This window comes from Lissotriton helveticus, chromosome 4_1 (assembly GCF_964261635.1).
Source record: "Lissotriton helveticus chromosome 4_1, aLisHel1.1, whole genome shotgun sequence".
Taxonomy (NCBI): domain Eukaryota; kingdom Metazoa; phylum Chordata; class Amphibia; order Caudata; family Salamandridae; genus Lissotriton; species Lissotriton helveticus.
The window spans coordinates 927,937,644-927,957,582 of record NC_136063.1 but is presented as its reverse complement, the minus strand read 5'-3'; the positions used below and the strand labels follow the sequence as shown (position 1 = coordinate 927,957,582).

Genomic DNA, 19,939 nt, shown 5'->3' with positions numbered 1-19,939 from the left:
CTGCCCGGGAAAAAAAGCAAAGTCAAACATAAAGCCCCCCGCGGTGACCTAATAGATTGAACGTGTGTGGTGCAGAGCAGATCCTGGAACCACAATCTACCCCCACTGCCACGAAGGCTGCCCAGAGAGAAGATTGTCTCGTGCCTCCATGTGAAGGCGAGCCAGAGCTACTGCATGTGGCTGATACTCCACACATGTGTAATGGACATGCTGGTGCACTGGGGCCTTGCACCTATGGTGGGATTCCAGGGCCTATGATTGCCATCACAGGATACTGCATACAACAACATAGACTGTGTGACTTTGCACCAAAAAGTGAATACATCGGGTCTGTTCCCACTATCTGCTGATTTATCGCAGCCGAGAGGCCATGCAGTGTATGGGCGCCCTCTGGTAATTAGAGTTCTGATACGAGCTCTTTCTGGACAAGGGACTGATACCGGTCTGGATACCAAATAGTGGCTGCCTGTCATTGTGATACCTCTACACTGGCTGTGGTGCGCCCACGAGGTCCTGGGACTGGCAGCATGATGGTGAGACAAGACGCTCGTCAACCGAAGCTGTCATTCGAAGCTGGGAAAAAGAATTCGAAAGCCAACTCGGCGGCAGCTGAGAAAAACACTGATGCAATGGCGGGAGGCAGTGAAGCATCCGCGGAATTGGACATGCGTCAGCTTTTGCAAGAAATGCGACAGGGGGTCGCCACAGTGGTTGACAAAGTAGACAGAATGTCTTCTAGAATGGATGCCATAGTCCACAAAGTAGACCAGCATTAAGAGAGGCTAGCGGAAACCGAAAGGCGCATTTCGGACAACGGCGAGATCACTGCAAGACACACAACACAATTAACGCGTATGGACAACCTGCTCCGCACCATAGCTGCGAAAAACGAAGATTTGGAAGCTCGTAGTCGGCGTAATAACATACGCGTTACGGGAATACCAGAATCTACAAACACTGGTCGGATGGAGGACTACATAGAAAAACTACTCCTGACGGCCATAGGAGCTGAGGCTTTCTCCGCGCAATTTGTCTGTCTGTCTGTCTGCTGAAAATACTCCGGCAAAAAGGAGTCTATTCCAACTCCTTGAAATGGATCTGCTCTTTTTTAAGTGAGCGTTCCCAGGCGGTCCATATGGGTCAGTTTCAATCTGGGCCTACCCCCATCGACTGTGGAGTGCCCCAGGACGCCTCGCTGAGCCCCACTCTTTTCAATGTATACATGTCATCTTTAGCCGACATTGGAAGGAAGTGGGGCATCGGCATTTGCTCATATGCGGACGATACGCAGTTGACGGTGGCTCTGAATGAGAAGCCGGATATTATTAAAACCAAACTTCATGGCTGTCTCTCAGAAATGGCCCAATGGATGCATGCCCACTGCCTAAAACTGAATGCGGGGAAGTCCGAGATCCTTTTATTCGGCGGTGCCAAGCGAGTGTGGGACATCTCATGGTGGCCGCCCTCGTTGGGTTTCGCCCCTATCCCTAAACAACATGCTAGGAACTTGGGGATTATCATGGATGATGATTTATCCATGAAAGACCATGTGCGATCCCTCTGTGGCAAGGGATTTACCATTTTGAAGCTGTTGGCTAGGCTTTTTCCCTGGATACCCCTGGACTGTAGGCGTTCAGTAACACAGGCCCTACTGGTCAGCCGCCTGGACTACGGCAATGCGTTATTTGTGGGGATGAATGAACATCTATTCTCTCGACTACAGGTATTGCAGAACTCGGCGGCAAGACTGATTTGTGACAAGGGCAGGCGAGACTCGGCATTGGAATGTCTGAATACACTTCATTGGCTTCCAATGCGTCAGAGGGCCGCCTTAAACTACTCTATCATGCACCCAGAGTGTCCTGCATAAGACGGATCCCACCATTCTCTCAGGGAAGATTGAATTCTACGTCCCCACCAGGAACCTACGAGCCCAATCAGCATTAGCCAGGATGAAATGCATCTATAAAGTTAGAACAGGTGGCCGCTGCTTTTCTTATATGGCAGCCAGGAGGTGGAATGAGCTTCCGGATGACCATAGACACACCACAAACTATCTTCTGTTTCGGAAAAAGCTGAAGACCCACCTCTTTCCCATTCATCGCTAGGTCCTATTGCCTCAGTTTTCAGTGGTGCTCACTTGGGCCCCATTGCATTAGTTTTCCAGTAGTGTTCACTTGGTATTAGTGCCGTGATATCCCTTGGGATGAGTGTCGCGCTCTACAAAAACCATAAATAAATAAATAAACTTATAGTGGAGCGAGCGCATAGGTCCTTGGGGCCTATACCAAAACCCGGTACCCTACCGAGGCCTATCATTGCGAGGCTGCTAAATTACTGGGACCGCGATGTGGCACTGAGGGCAGCGCGTACCAAACAAAACCTGGCATATAACGGAGTGAATTTCTCTATTTTTCCAGAATTTACCCCACTGGTACAAGAAGAAATACGCAGGTTCCTGGGCGTAAAGAAGAAGCTGAGCGATGCACAAGTCGATTACGCGTTGCTATACCCTGCACGTCTGCGAGTGACTCAACAAGGGAAACAAAGTTTCTTTACAAATCCGCAACAGGTGGAGGACTATCTACGAACACTGAGGAAGTCGCAACGTGGAGCGAACGATCGTGACCCTACTCAGCGGGATGCTGCACGAGATACGGATGAGGAAGCTTGATACCATTGCTGCATGTGCGGCATCCTGGTCACACCTGATAACTCACACGAACTGATGCACAGCTGAGAGGTGGGGGACTTTACAAAGAGAACTAGCCGAGTACCCCAGTGGTAATGTATCCCAGGGCCCACTATCCCTCCTCGGGCATGGTCATGGGCCAGGACAGTTTCAAGGCTTGAGGAGGAGGTGGTGGTTGTGTTGCACTCTAGTAGATCCCCCAGCGGGAGAACCCCAATGTTGCTAAATATCACTCTGGGTCTGTTGGGTAATGTTTGGGGGGTGGGGGGGATGTTGGTGGGTATTGTGGGGAGGGGCATTGTTCCTGCGAAGTTGGGGATGCTTCAGTGGGTGGGGGGACAGTAGGAGGGTGGCGGTACGGGATGTTTGTTCGACGCCATATGCACCTATAGACACAGTACAGGCATTTGAAAGATGGGCAGAGGATGTCGTTGTGCAGACTGATTGGTGTCGTTTGCATATTGAAGTTACTCATTGGTACGAATGTTCGGGTGATACATGGATGAAAGGAATGACATTGTGTCCATGGTTCATACTACACAAATGGCTTGCCTCTTCTGGTGATGGGTGAGAGAGCGGATTCTAAACTTACAGTACTTTCTTGGAACATCAGGGGGCTTAAAGATGCTAGAAAATGCAGGCAGGTATCAGCATACTTAGATAGACATGGGGCTGATGTGGTAATGCTACAAGAGATGCACACACCATCGCGCACTAACCCCTCTTTTGCCTCCAGGTGGGCAGGGCTCCGTGTCTTTTCCAATTACTCCTCTTATGCTAGAGGCGCAGCCATACTGTTGAGACGTACGGTCCCTTTTACATTATTAGGATAACTGACGGATATAGCTGGCCGATACGTGCTGATATGGGGAGACTGGGAGGTAGCACTGTAACCATAGTTAATTGTTATGCACCAAATGTGGATACTCCAGAATTCTTTACGATGCTGTGGGGGAAAATACTAGATGCCGGATCAAGACACGTCATCTGGGGTGGTGACTTTAATGTGGCAATTACACCAGCTATGGATAGAGCGGACGGGCAGGCACACTTCCACCCTAGGATGAGAGAGACACTTCAGGGTATACTGGCAGAGGGGCAGCTGATAGACAGTTGGAGACACATGCATCCCGCGCAGCGGGAAGGCACACATTTCACTTCATACACAGGCACATGGGCGCGCCTTGACTATTGCTTCCTGACCAGAGAAATGGCTCTTGGGGTGACTATGGCTAGACACTTGGCCAGAACCCATTCGGATCATTGCTCCGTGTTAATTACGTTGACTGTGCCCGGATATTATCGCCCCAGACCTGCTTGGCGCCTGCACCCTACTGCCCTGTTGGACCCAGTATTTAGGACAGAACTAGAAACTGATATAATAGAATTTTTTCCTCAGAATAAGGACACGGTTGATGATGTAGTGACAGTCTGGGAGGCCTTTAAGGTCACGGTTAGGACGTGGTGTATTGCGAAGAGTTTTGGAGTGCTGCGAGATATACAACGCACAATCCGAAAGCTGGAGGATGAAATGAAGGAGTTAGAGAGCAAAATGCAAGGCACGGGTTGGGGAGAGGCGCACCGAGAATTTAGGGTTAAATTGACAGAATACGAGGATGAGGCACTTCGCGAAACTAAATTCCGTAACAAATACTGGATTGGCCACACATATGGTGAAGGGGAACGACCGGGGAGGGCGTTAGCGGGAGTTATACAGACGACGCGTAGTACTAATGTAATTATGGAAGTCGAAAGTGCTGATGGAGAGTTTTGTAAAGACAATGATACTATTGCGGACGCCTTTAAAACACATTATGAACACCTTTGTAGCACGCAGGCTTCGGGAGAGGTAGATCTGAATGGATTCCTGGGAGACGTAGCGCTATGCTGGCTCAGTGACATACATAGGAACTTTCTGAGTGCGCCCCTGGAACTGGATGAGATTAGGGAAGCTATCATGTCATTGAGCAATGGGAAGGCGCCTGGCCTGGATGGTATACCGGCAGAATTCTATAAGTGTTATATAAATATCATGGCTCCGGTCCTTAAGGAAGTATTTGAGGATTCCTTAGAGTGTGGAATATTGCCCAGATCAATGCGCAAAGTGGTGATCACATCCCTACTGAAGCCGGGTAAAGACTCTAGATTTTGTGACTTCTATAGGCCACTGTCGCTAATAAATTGCGATGCGAAAATATTGGCCAAGGTCCTTGCCACACGACTGTCTCTGCTCATGACGAGGATTATACTCCCAGACCAGTCGGGATTTGTCGCATCCAGGGCGACCTCACATAACCTGGGCACTCTCTTTTCACTTATACAGATGGTAGCCCCCCATTTTCCTCTCGCTGCAGTTTTTCTAGACGCAACTAAGGCGTTTGATTCGGTGGAGTGGCGATACCTATTTACTGTGTTGCAGAAGATGGGGTTCCCACCTGTGTTCATATCGTGGGTGCAACTGCTCTATACTGAGCCTATGGCCAAAATTCTCATAAATGGACACCTTTCCAACCCAATAGTAATAACAAGGGGCAAGAGGCAGGGATGCCCACTGTCCCCGCTCCTATTCGCGATCGTGATAGAGCCACTGGCTTGTCGAATACGACAACTACATCAAGATAGCGCTTTTCGGTGTCTGCAGCGTCAAATATCGGTGTCCCTCTATGCCGATGATGTTACATTATATGTCACTGACCCTCAGACTAAGCTAAATGCTTTACTGCGAGAATTTGTGGTCTTTGGTGGACTATCAGGAGTAACAATTAATTGGGGAAAATCGCACTTCTATCCACTAACATCTGCAGTGACCGACTTCACTCTAGACTACCCAATGGAATGGTGTCACACAGACCTGAAATATCTGGGGATACAAATATCTAGAGATAGCGAAGAGACGCTAAGACTAAATTATGGCACGGCAATCACCAAACTACGCCATAGTATCGCGAGATGGATTGCCCTTCCGCTGTCAATGGCTGGCAGAGTGTCACTTATCAAGATGGTTATTCTGCCCCGTTTTCTATATTACTTTCTCAACATCCCGTATTACCCGGGGGCCTATTTATTTAAAACATTACTTACAGAATTGATCAGGTTGGTCTGGAGTGGGCGACAATCGCGATTGAAATGGGCTGTTATGGCGCAACCACATAACAAGGGTGGGTTCGACATACCAGACTTTGAAGCATATTACCTTACCGCGCAAGCTCACTACCTGTTCCATTGGGTTAAACCCACCCCTTTTATGCCTCAAATAGCTGCGGAAGACTGGATAGCTAGACCTTTGCCCCTGACTGGGGTCGTTTATGCTCCTATCAGTGCGCTGGATATTCCTTCAACCACAGTGACAACTACAATAGATGCGTGGCAGAGAATCTCACGTAACCTAGGCGTTACTTTCCTATATGCACCACGTATGCCCCTTACCTATCATCCCAGAGTAGAGCTATTGCGCGAAACTGGGTTTCAAAATATGTGTCGGCGGCTGAACATACTCACATGGGGAGATCTATTTCTAAATGGTAAATTTCGATCACGTGACCTTTTGTTTGGAAATATCACACCCACCCCATTAGAGGTCTTCTACTATATCAGACTACGGGAAGGTATGAAGGCACTGCTTCCTGACTACCCCAAAGAGCCGGAGTGTGTGGGACCACTGCACACTGTCCTGAATAGCGCTGACGGAGCACATTTGGTGTCACATATTTATAGTAGCTTGCGGACACACACACCGGTAATAGCGGGGTCATCTAGGGTACACTGGAGTGAGGACCTAAAAAGGGAGGTGAATGATGATCAGTGGGAATATTTTTGTAATATTCCGGGAACTATCACATCTAGTTGTCGCCTCAAAATTATCCACTATAAATTCCTACATAGGATATACTATACCCCAGCACACAAATATAGGTTTAATTTGGAGGATAATGACTGCTGCGAAAGATGTAAACGACCTGGAGCTGGCGTCCTCCATCTATCATGGGAATGCCCCCAAGTGGAGCAATATTGGGAACAGGTCCATAATGCACTGGAATTAATGTTGGACACTACCCTAACCAAAGACCCGTTGAATATACTATTAGGATACACTGCACAGATACCCAGAACCTATAGAAAATTTCTAGATGTTGCTTTGCTGCTCGCCAAGAGGCGGATTGCCTGTAGATGGGGAGGGGAAGGGCCCTGAAGTTCAAAGACTGGCTACAGGATGTGTTGTACTGTCAGGAACAGAATAAGATTTATGCAGAAACTCAACCTATTGCGTCCAGGCCTAAGGACATCTGGGGGCCCTTACAGAACTACATGCTACGAGCAGAGACAATACAGATAGGGAGGGAGAACTCCCCTGAGGGCCTAGGATGAAGGATGGCGTGTGACCGCACTGTGAAGTACAATGGATGCACTGCTGCGTCATAACTATATAGGCTATAACCTATGGAGAAGTATGATACCAGCATGTTATTCGCCACGTTAGTTGCCCGTTGAAGGGCCTGCTGTTTTTTTTTTACATACTGCCTTGTATGAATAGTATGCTACATGCCCCTATATGTTCTATGAGGGATTGCTATGCGATTGGTAATTATCTGGATTTGTATGTAACCATGGACTATCTAGACTTGCTTGATAGATGCTGTCACTATACCTGATGGAAAATGTGAATGTATGGTAGATTTGTGTCTGTATACAGTTTGAAAATGACAAAAAAATAAAATTTTCAAAAACAAAAAAACAAAAAAAAAGGATAATTTTATCCTCTTTGAACCAAAGAATTCTTCTGAAAGACTTAACATTAGGATTCTTAAGCCTCTTTAGAAAAAGATGGTGTTAAACTCTGAATCTACTGCACTATTACTCTGTTGCTGGCAGTGCCAAGATCTTAGAAAAAGCGGTCGCCAATCAACTGAATAAATATCTAGAGTCCAACCTGCTCCTTGAGGATGCTCAAGTTGGTTTTAGATCATGCCGTAGCATGGAATCTACCCTTTTTCCAGTACAAGATAACCCACAAAGGGCTGCTGTTGGAAACATCAAAAGTGCTTTAATTTTTCTCAAATTGTCAGCAGCCTTTGACACATTTGAAAACAATCTTATCAGCCAGGCTGATTGCAGTATAAAGGGGCTGGCCCTTGAGTGGTTCAAATTCTTTCTCACAGAACAAATTCCAAGTAGTCTCTTTAGGGAGTTGGACTGCTGCACTGTCAGCAGTATATACTGGAGTATCTCAAGGTTCATACTATCTCTATTTCTTTTTAACATTTATATTAGACCTGTGATGTCTATTGCTAGAAGTTCAGAATGCTTACTATGTTCTTACGCTATTGATATCCAGATTATCTTTTCTCTCTAAGAGGGATTAGTCCATCTCCTCTTTACATAAGAGTACAAACGACATCAGGAGATGGAAGATCTGCAATAAGCTTTAGATAAATTTGGACAAAACTAAAGTTCTCTCCTCCTGGCTAACAATTTCTTTGGCAGAAGTCCTTGGTGAACAGCCTACTCCTAAACCTACTGTCAAATTCTGAGGCTGAAATCTGATGATGAACGGAAATTTAGTCCTCAAATATATGCTGTTGTTTCAACCTCAAAAACAAAGGGGATGATGGATGGATGGAATGAATGAATGAAGGTAGACTTAGTACCGCGCAACTTAGCCCAAGGGCATCAAGGCACCAGATAAAAACAACAATCAGGCTAAACAGGTCTCAAATCACCAAATCCATGACTACGGATATGCCTCTCGAAAAAGCCAGATTTTGAGTTCTTTTCGAAAGCATGCAAAGAGGGCTGTCCCACCAGGACAGGGGGGAGAGAGTTCCAAAGCTTAGGAACTAAAGTGGAAAAAGCCCTGCCTCCTTATCTTGCTCTTACAAATCTGGGAACCACAAGGAGATTTTTGGATGAGGACCGAAGAGCTCTGCTAGGTACGTAGGGAAATAGGAGAGACCTAGTGCCTTCTGATGCATAGCCATAGACAGCCCCATGGGCGAGGCAAAGGAGCTTGAAGGAGATCCTGGACTGTACGGGTAGCCAGTGAAGCTCTCTCCTGGCCGAGGAGACTGACGAACACATAGGGAGGTGAAGGACCAGCCTGGCTGCTGCGTTCTGGGCCATCTGCAGTCGATGAACCATGCTTTTGTTCAAGCCCACATACAGTGCATTACAATAGTCCAGTCTCGAGGAGACAAGAGCCACTGTGGCCTGTTTCCTAGCATCAGGGGAGAGATAAGATCCGATCTTTCTGAGGATCCTGATAATGCCACAGTGTTGAATATTGAAAGCACTCACCCCCAGTCAACTAATCTGGGTTTAATCCATCATCATTCTTTAGCTCACTCCACCACCCCAGTTCAGAAATGGCCATATGCAACCAGTCTGACCCTGTGCCTCATGGGAACAGTACAACCCGAACTGCCAAGCCATGTCTTCCCTGGACCGGAAACAAGCATTCTGGGACCGGTTTCTGGCTAATCAGCCATCATCAGCCAGGCTAGCTTGAATCCAGTGGAAGACATGGCTTGGCATCTTTTATGTACAGGTAGCCAGTTGAGTTCCCTGAGGTAGGGGGTGATGTGGGTTTCTCTAGGGAAATCCCGGACGAGTCTGACTGCGTCGTTCTGTATGGTATCTACTCATCGGAGGAGGTAAGCTGCGATCCCTGCGCAGAGAGTGGTGCCATAGTCCAGTTGGCTGAAGATGAGGGGCTGGGTGATGGTGCTTCTTGAGCTTTGGGGTAGCTATTTGAATTTCTTATGAAGCATGCAGAAGATAAAGAAGCAGGAAGAGTAGACGATTAGGACATGGTTAGATTGTTGTCCAGAATGATACCTAGGTTCCTAGCTTGGTCAGTGAGGTAGGAATAGGAACTAGTTCTGAGAGCCACCAGGATGCTTCCCATTGGGAGCTTTTGTTTAAAAAAATCAGTACCTCTGTGTTGTCCGAGTTGAGCTTCTGGCAGTTGTCCTTCATCCAGTTGGTGATGCCTGTCATGCAGTTGTATAAGTTGGTCTTGGTGGTGTCTTCAGAGAGTGAGAAGATGAGTTGTGTGTTGTCAGTGTAGGATATGATGTTGAGTCCGGGGGTTTTGGCGATTCTAGTCAGAGGTGTCATATAAGAGTTGAAGTGGGTGGGGCTGAGTGAGGATCCTTGAAGAACTCCACAGATGATTTCCTTGGCTTCATAGGTGAAGGGGGGAAGGTTGAATTTTTGCATTCTCCTGGTGAGGAAAGAGGTAATCTGTGAGTGGTTTCTTGGATGCCTATGTTGTGCAGCCTTGTGATGAGTGTGTGGTGGAAGACTGTATCAAAGGCTGCCAAGAAGTTTAGGAGGATCAGATATCTCTTCCATCAAGTAGGGCTTGGATGTCGTCGGTAGATGCGATGAGGGCTGGCTCAGTGCTGTGGTTGCTGCATAATCCGGAATGAGATGTTCTATTTAAGATGTGAGGAACGTTGTTGGTTGAAGTCTTTTTCAAGTACTTTGTCTGGGAATGGGAGCAGGAGAATTGGGCGGTAGTTGTAGAGTTCACTGGGGTCTGATGATGGTTAATCTAATAGAGCGTTGACGTCTGCATGTTTCCAGTCTCCAGTCCTTGGGTGAAGGGGGCTGTGGTAATTGAGATGTTGAACAAAGTGCTGAGTATGCGACTAAGTCTGGACCTTACAGAAGTGTTTTGTTCACTAAGTATTCATCCACACGTTTGTGCTCACATTCATAAAACATAAGGAGACAAATAAAGGATGGAATTTGTCTCTTGGGTGTCACAACCAAAATATGTGATACATTTTATACTTCAACTAATTTCAGCCACTGCTAATTATTCCAGCTGCATTCCAGTCCATTTTGTGCACTCTGCAACTATAGATGAGACACCAAACTTGGTCCTCACCCAATAGGCACAGTAAAGCCTATATTGCCAGGATAACTCCCCTTTAGATCTGAACAAAAGCAACATCAGACCATGCAGTTCATTGTTGGGCCTCATCAATAAGGTGTAGCTTGACACCTGTATAATAACCAGTATGGGACTTATATGTAGGCATACCATGTGGACTTAGGCATCTCATTTGGAGAAACAAAAAGTAATGAATTGAATGTTTGAATATCTTGTAACTCAAGTCAGCTACCAAGACTAGATCAGTTGCTCCACTTCCAGAGGGTGTTTCCGCCTCAGTAGATCTTACTACTTTGGGGAAATGGTCAGACAGGTCTCAGACCCTTGCGGGGGTTGGGATGTGTGCGTGAAGGGCCTATGCTAGGACCACACACCACCTCTTTGAGTATTTATTTCTAATTAGTGCACAATCCAGACAGATCCCAGGCCACTGACAGTGAAGAAGCAGCTGTGCTCAACCCATGAAAAACTGAGGTTAATGGCTAAGTGAATGGGCAATAGGTGGCAGGGGAGAACTCACAAATGGTAATAAGAAATGTCACATAGGGAGTGTGCTTGCCAGCCACCATCACCATGAGCTTGGTTGATCTAATCCTACATCTGAGGAGAGAGTAGTGATAGGGTTCCTGGCACTATGTCTTCCTGCTTCTGTACTCATTGAGTTACCTGTTTGCTTCCATGGAGGCAAATGCAGCAGCATTTCAGGCCAGTGGAGCCTGTGCAGTGCTTTAAGCTTAGTCTAACCTCTGTACAAATAGACAGCATGTAACCCCACAATCAGCAGGTACAGCAGCAAGATCCATGCTTGTCTCTGTCAATGGAGATATTCACTCTGCTCCAGGGGTCACCTACATGCATTATCAGGCCTTGGCAGTTGGGCAATTACAATACTTAACACAATATGGAAACTAAGCTCTACGGATCCCCCATGTCTTCATGATGTGCCAGTAACAACACGATCTGTACAGATATCAATATACATTAGATATTTTACTCCTGTTCGACGCTTCCTAGAAATCTACCAGGACACTCGGGAAAGGAAAGCGGTGGGAATCATTAATTGTTACTATGTGCTGATGTAAATATTGGTGATGTCTGCTATACATAAAAAAAAGCACACTCTCCTGGAAAATATACTCAGAGCTCCTTTCTATCATAGGATCAATATACCAGCATAAACACTAGTTAGAGCTTTTCATAGTAATGTATTTGCCCTTAGGCCTGACCTGCATGATTTATATTTAAAGGTGGTAAACCCATCAATGTTTCCTTGACACTATATTTTAGAAAACCTCCAAGAGATACAAAATAGTCTTGGATATAGCTTTGGTGCCAGTTACTAAGGACTGTTGGCTCTATTATGTCTCTTCTTCAACATAAAATTAAGGAGACAAAGGGGAAAAAGGTCTGCACGACAAAACAATGAGTTGTTCGGCTTTGTTAAATGAAACTGGGACATCTTTCTGTGCGACTTTTTCATTTTTGTCACTCATCCAAGCTTCCTTGTTAATTGGAGAGCGGTTGCAAATCATTGACCATAAAAATGAAATACTGTTTAATGGTGGTGAAATCAATGTATGTGACCGAGTGCAGGCATGTGCTCAAAATACAATAATATATTCTTTCTCTCAAAAGAGTTAAAGCGCACAGAAATGGAAACCACAGGGCTGCGTCTTCTTCACTCATGGAAAAAATGGGAGCAGATATCATTTCAACAGAAAAAGGAGTGCAATTTCGAATGAATTCGTGGGCAAAGGCAAGATTCTGTTTTCTTTTCCAAGGCTCTCTAGCTGTGCATTTTGCATGAGGTTTTCTCTGATATAACTCATTATAGCATCTAGTGCTACAAACGTCCTACTCACATCACACACTCTGCCAGGATATCATTGAAAATATATACAATACGAATCAGGCCCCTTCACACCATCATTTAAGTTTTTGCGATGTCAATACTTCCTATCTAAAAGCTTCATTGTCTAAACTATGCCCGAGCGGAGTTCCGCTATGCGGAACTCTGCGAAGTGAAGTGACTAAAAACCTTTGCCACGCCATGCGGAGTTGCGCACTTGAGTAGACGTTCTACTCGAGCGGCAGCTTCCTCAATGTGAACGGACGGTTTCTCAACACGAGCGGTAGCGACCATTCACGACCACCTGAATTGAGAAATCTCGCTAGAAGGTGGTCTACCATTGGATTTTCCTCGCTCGCACTTGCCAACTTAACATTGGCGAGCGCGAGCAAGGAAAAAATCCACTGCGCTATACATAGCGGAGTTTTTTGCAAATCCACGTCCTCCGCCCAGGCCTAGTCTAAACCTTTTACAGGTTCTGGTGTATCGTATTTGTTGAAGATACCACAAATATGTTTCAAAACCACAGATTTACCATTTTAGGGTGACACTGTGGAGTTGCATATTTCTAGTAGGAAAACTTTCTAGAAGTTCCCCCCACAAAGACCTTTCCCCTTCCTCCATCACTTGTTTCATTCTTGGATGCTCCCAATATTTCCTCTCTCTTCACCACCTGTGGAAAACCACCCACATTGTAAGGCCAGGAGACACGCATATTAGAGGAAATTTGCATCACCTGTTTCTTTTGAGTCTCAGCCATTGGGAATATCCAGTCATGTGAACACTAATCTGGACCATTAAGACATTAGATACAAACTCAGACACCGTTATCACAAATTCACTGAGCAAGCGACCATTCACGACCACCTGAATTGAGAAATCTCGCTAGAAGGTGGTCTACCATTGGATTTTCCTCGCTCGCACTCGCCAACTTAACATTGGCGAGCGCGAGCAAGGAAAAAATCCACTGCGCTATACAGAGCGGAGTTTTTTGCAAATCCACGTCCTCCACCCAGGCCTAGTCTAAACCTTTTACAGGTTCTGGTGTATCGTATTTGTTGAAGATACCACAAATATGTTTCAAAACCACAGATTTACCATTTTAGGGTGACACTGTAGAGTTGCATATTTATTTATTTATTTATTTATTTATTTATTTAATTTGTATAGCGCGTTATAACCACCGGGGTCTCTAAGCGCTGTTTGTCCAGATTACGTAGTGGGGTTCAGTATTTACTTGATCTTAACACCACGCCTAGAGGCTGCTCCATGCTTGCTTGAACAGTGCGGTTTTTAACTTTTTCCTGAAGGATAACAGATTGCATTCCTTCCTTAGCTCTGGGGCCAGTTTGTTCCATAAAGCTGGGAGTGTGTTGGAGAAAGCACGTCCCCCCACCGTGGCCAGCTTAAAACGGGATTGGGACAAGAGGGTAGCGTCCGACGAGCGCAAAGTCCTGCTCGGTGTGTATGGGGACAGGCGGGATTTCAAGTATCTTGGTGCCTTACCGTACAGCGCCTTATGTACGATACACAGACCTTTGAATACAACCCTCTGCCGAATCGGGAGCCAATGTAGCTCCTGCATCAGAGGGGAAGAGTGGGCAGTCCTAGGTTTCTTATAAATCAGCCGGGCTGCATCATTCATAACCCCCTGTAGCATATCCAGCAGCCGCTGGGGTAGACCAATATACAGGGAATTTCCGTAGTCCAGCCTAGCCAGGATTGTGGCTGAGACCACGTGTCTCAAGGTGGAAAATGAGAGTAATGCAGAGATCTTCCTCAATTGTCGCATCAGGCCTATACAGGTGCCCACTACCGTGGTGACTTGTTTTTTCATGGAGAGTTTGTCATCCACGTACAGCCCAAACTTTTGACTGCAGACGCCGGTTCCGGTGGCACACCCAGTTCCGCAGGCCAGAATTTCTCGCTCCAGGGGTTGCCCGTGATGAAAATAGGCAACACTTCCGTCTTGACCGGGTTGATTTTTAAGGAATTCTCGGACATCCAATTGACCGTGGCTTTAAGTATGTCCTGCAACCTGGTAGACGCTCCCGGGCCATCATCCAGCCGGATAATTATCTGGGTGTCATTGGCGTAGTTATATACTAGGCAGTCCATCCTATTCAGGAGTGCAATCAAAGGCTGCAAGTAGATATTAAAGAGTAGGGGTGACAGGGCAGAACCCTGTGGAACCCCACAAGTGATGGGAGCAGAAGTAGAAAGAAGATCCCCCAACTGTACTCTTTGTGTCCTGCCCTGCAGGAATGATGTAAGCCATGCATGTGCTGTACCCCTGATACCAAAGGACCTCAACCGCGACAATAGTTGTTCATGACACACGGTATCAAAAGCCGCGGAGAGATCCAATAGTACCAGGGCGCTCGGTGTTTTTATATCAGCCCGACTCCTCAGTTCATCCAGGATTGATAGCATGACTAATTCCGTGCTGTGGTTGGCACGGAACCCCGCCTGATTAGGCTCCAGCAAGTTGTTGCTCTCTAGATGTCCTGAGAGCAATGCCAGCACATGATGCTCGATCACTTTTGCCAAAAAAGGCAGCTGGGAAATGGGTCGTAAGTTCTTCAAACACTTCGTGTCCGATCCAGGTTTTTTTAGTAGAGGAATCAGGCGAGCCTCTTTGAAAGCTAGAGGGACCTGTCCTGTGTGAAGGGAAGAATTCAACAGATGCAAAACTTCTTTCTCAACTCCTGGCAGTGCCAATTTAAACACATCAGGAGGACATAGATCAACCTGAGAGCCAGATTTAACTCGGTCTATAATCGTGAGTAATTCCTGTTTTGCAATTGGGGAGAACTCAGCTAACAGTGTAATATCCGCCGGGGCAGTATGGTCAGGTGGGCGAGGACAATCAAGGGGTATAGTTGCAGCAATTTCTCCCAGAATATCGGAGATCTTGTTCACAAAGAAGTCCTGGAACCTCTGGCAATCCTCCTGGGTGAACTCAGTGCTTTGCTCTTTGTTTGTCCTGAGCTCAGCCAGGACCCGAAAGATTTCCTTCTGAGGATTTCTAGCTGCAACTATTCTTTCCTCAAAGAAAGCAGCCTTCCTGGTTTGGATGGCTAGTTTGTAAATCGCTAAGGATGAAATATATTCTTTCTTGGCTGTGGCGTCATACTCTTTCCGCCATGCTCGTTCTGTCCTCCTCACCCCACGTTTCAAATCACGTAAGGAGTCATTGTACCAGGGAGCCCCAGCTCCTCTCTCCACCTTCTTCACCCTACGAAGGGGTGCCACCAAATCAATGGCTCTCCCCAGTCTATGCTGAAGGTGTCCACAAAGGGCATCAACATTAGCATTCTGCTCCTTTGCTGGAGGAGACTCTTCCAGGAGATGCACCAATTTCTCCCCATCGATGTTTCTCCACTTCCGGGCCATTTTCCAACCTTCCCCAGGCTTGGACAGGTGGCCGTTCAATAGAATTCTACCCCTTATTAAAGAATGGTCAGACCAGGCGCATGGCAAGGTCTCTGTAGAGCCCTGGACTGGCATAGTGGTCCAAACTAAATCAAGCGCATGTCCCTTCTCGTGTGTCGGTCCCTTCACTTGTTGAGTGAAGTCCAAGGAGGAAATTGCTTCCTCAATCTGTAGCGCTTGCCCCTCTTTAGGGGATTTTTCCCAATGGTAGTTGAAGTCCCCGACAATAATCATTTTGTCATATCTCGACCGTAGATCCTGAACCAATCTAATGAAGAGAGCCGGGAATTCTGGCGAAGCCCAAGGCGGTCGGTATACTACCAAAAACACCACACATACCGCCCCCCGCCTGAGTTTTACCCCCATAACCTCTGCGCCCCCCAGGGTTTCGGATAGAAACCTTTCGGCGCGGAGACGGGCCTGATAGAAAAGAGCTACTCCACCTCCTTTCTTAGCTCCCTCCCTATTGAAATGGAGTGCCAGATAGTTATCTGGTAGGGCCGCCACTAAATCCGGCGCCGAACAATCCTCCAGCCATGTTTCGGTAAGCGCAAGGGCATCTAGCTCCCCGTCTTCCAATAGTGAAAAGACCTCCAACTTGTGGCCCCGTAAAGAGCGCGTATTCAACAGGCCATAGTTTAAAGCGTGAGCATTGGAGTAGCGCTGCCGCACTCTTGTGCTCTGAGATGTAATCAGAAGGCCCTCCCGAGCTAGCAGATGTATACAATCCTGATCAAGGTGGGACTTACCCATGTTGAGTTCCAATAATTCACATCTAGAGTAATGCACATTTGGGCCAGGGGTTCTGGCCCCGGGTCCCGGATGGTCACTGATGGGCAAAGATGGGCTCGCCTCTGGCGAGCCTCTGGCGCGCCTATGGCGCGCCCGCTGCGGGTCACCGCTGCGCGTCATCATGGGGACGTTTAAGTAGCACCCAATCGTGCTATGTCTGCAGCAACAGCTATAACGCCAACAAAGATGGCGTCCCTTGCCGGCACTTCCCCTCCCAAAATGGCGCCTAACCCCCAGTCCAGCTGACGGGCCGCCGAACAGCGGTGCAGATAACAATTTTAATGTGCAGGTATGTCCTAATCAAGCCCACTAATCGCAGCAAATCCAAAATCAAGCATATTTCTAGTAGGAAATCTTTCTAGAAGTTCCCCCCACAAAGACCTTTCCCCTTCCTCCACCACTTGTTTAATTCTTGGATGCTCCCAATATTTCCTCTCTCTTCACCACCTGTGGAAAACCACCCACATTGTAAGGCCAGGAGACACGCATATTAGAGGAAATTTGCATCACCTGTTTCTTTTGAGTCTCAGCCATTGGGAATATCCAGTCATGTGAACACTAATCTGGACCATTAGGACATTAGATACAAACTCAGACACCGTTATCACAAATTCACTGAGCAAGCGTAAATGTGTGATGTAAGTTCAATAACCACCCTATTTTGGATTGAAGGATGTCCTGGCCACAGGAGTCAGGACATCCGTCAGCCTATGTATGCTTGCCCTGATCAGTTAAACGATTTGAGGTTTCCTTAAATTAAAGTGATAGAAAACAGAGACATATTGAAGAATTCTCTTTAAATAAATCCAAGATTCAGGATGATGAATATGATGAAGTTTAATCCAGGAATAAAGATCTCATCCACCAATAAGTCCAGCAGACATCAACTGACTGTCTTAGAACATTCCTATGTACATGAAGTCACATTACTAATGACATACTAAGATTCTATTAAAGCTGCAGTGTTAAATAAGCTGCAGAGTTAATTATCACACATCTCCTTCCCTCCGAAAAACCAAATTATAAGTAGAACAATATGCATGAAAACAACATTATACAGAAATTAACAAAGTCAGAAGTATAAGAAAGCTTCTTAAACAAAGTCAGAAAGGTAAGAAGGCTTCTTAGATACACGTCCGGAAGATCTAATATTTCCAGAACTCGTTGCTTTGCTTTTGGACAAAATTTCTTCTTTGGAATCCAAGCTTTCAGCATCTTGTAATTTCCTTCGGATAACAACTATCCGATTTAGATTCCATATGCGATGATCTTGAGTTTGTACAGCATTGTTCAAAATTTTGATCACTTTAATAGGTTTCATAAACTTTGTTTCTGAGCTACTCACTATGCCAGGACGTTTGACCATGACTATATCACCAATATGGACAACAGTTTTTTTAACACTATTTTTTACATCAAAATAAGTTTTTCTACGTTCAGCTTTATTCAACTCGTTTTTAACAATGTCATCTTTGTTGCACACACATTCTTTACCCTTCAACTTTTCATACTCATTAACCCAAAAAGGTTCTACCTGTGTGTTGGGAATCCTCCCACGAAACAACAAAAATGGAGTCTTCCCAGTTGTGGCATGAGGAGTATATCGGTATTCTTCAATCTTTCCCAAAACACATTTTTTCCAATCTGATGACAAATTCTTTGCTAAACTAATAGTATCTTTGATCACTTTGTTGAATCTCTCAACCATACCATTGGCCTCGGGGTGGTAAAGAGAACACGTTTTATGTTTAATGCCTTTAGAAGACAAATACTGTTCCATTTCTTTGGAGACAAATTGTACTCCATTATCTGATAAAATGGTTGCAGGTAAACCTTCTTTACAAAATAATTCATTTAAGCATTGAATAATCTTACCAGAATCAGTTCCTGACAAAAAGAAAATTTCTGGCCATCTTGAATACATATCAATGACCACCAGTATAAATACTTGAGAATCCTTATGTTGAATAGGACCCACCAGATCTAAAGCTATATCCTGCCAAGGACCATTGGGTCTTTTCCTTAAAAACATAGGTTGCGTGTGCGTATTATAAGACTTGTCACTAACATTACAGTGTACGCATTCTCTAATTACTCTTTCAATCATTTTGTCCATACCTGGCCACCAATAAGACAAACGAAGCCTTTCTTTGCTCTTAGATAAACCTGAGTGAGCAACATGAACTAAATCTATTAAATCTTTCCTGAGACTAGTTGGAGGAATCAACCTTGTCCCTCGAAATAACAAATTTTTACCAACAGATAATTCACTGCGTACCGTCCAAAAAGGCTTAGTTAAATAAGAACCATTCTTACTGGAAGCCCAACCATTTTTTATCAGAGCCATAACCTCACATAATGTATTATCCTTTCCTAATTCTTCAGACCATTTTTTTTCAGATAGAAATTCATAATCAATAGAACAAACCATTTCATCATCTAACTCCAATTTATCTTCCTCATCTTCCAAACCACTTTTAGAAACAAGGCGTGAAAGAACATCTGCAATACCATTATCAACACCTGGAATATATTGAACATCAAAGCTATATTCTTGTAGCCCAATAATCCATTTTGATATTCTCCCAGACACTAGATCCAAGCCTTTTTTATTAAATATTTCCACTAAGGGTTTATGATCAGTGTGGACATCAAAGCCTAGACCCCACAGAAATTTCTTGAGTTTTCTCACCGCCCAAAACACGGCCAAGGCCTCTCTCTCTACAACAGAATAACGGGTTTCAGCGTCTCTCAAACTCCTAGATAAAAACATTATGGTTTGAATGCCATCAGGACCATGTTGTTTCAATACAGCACCTAAACCTTTTTCACTTGCATCAGTAACTAAAATGGACTTGATCTTAGGGTTGAAGCTTTTTAATGCAGGAGCCCTGTTTAGCTGTTGTTTAATTTTTTTGAACTCATTCTCGCATTGATCAGACCAATGAAACTCCACCCCTTTCCTCAACAAACATCTCATGTGTACTGTTTTTTCAGTAAAATTTCTTATAAATTTTGCATAATATTCAATCATGCCCAAAAGCTTCATAAGTTCAGTTTTGTTCTCTGGTGCCACCATTTTGTTTATAGTGTCAACTAATTCAGGTTTAGGCTTTACACTTTCACCAGAAATATTATGTCCTAAGTAGTTTATAGAGTCAGATCTAAATCTACATTTGCTCGCTTTTATTGTGAGATTGTGTTTGCTGAATCTCTCTAAAACCAAATTCAAAGTGACATCATGCTCAGATATGTTTTCTGCAAAAATTAACAC

The 19,939-nt window shown here is 45.3% G+C and overlaps 1 protein-coding gene across 1 annotated transcript in view; it reads left to right on the top strand.

Moving 5' to 3' along the window:
- The window catches only part of GPLD1 (glycosylphosphatidylinositol specific phospholipase D1), a 586,386-nt gene that overhangs the window by 317,331 nt on the left and 249,116 nt on the right, over positions 1–19,939 (top strand). The window contains exon 12 of the mRNA XM_078685714.1: positions 12,225–12,345. Coding sequence (XP_078541840.1) covers positions 12,225–12,345 — 121 coding nt within the window. The remainder of the gene's footprint in view (positions 1–12,224; positions 12,346–19,939) is intronic.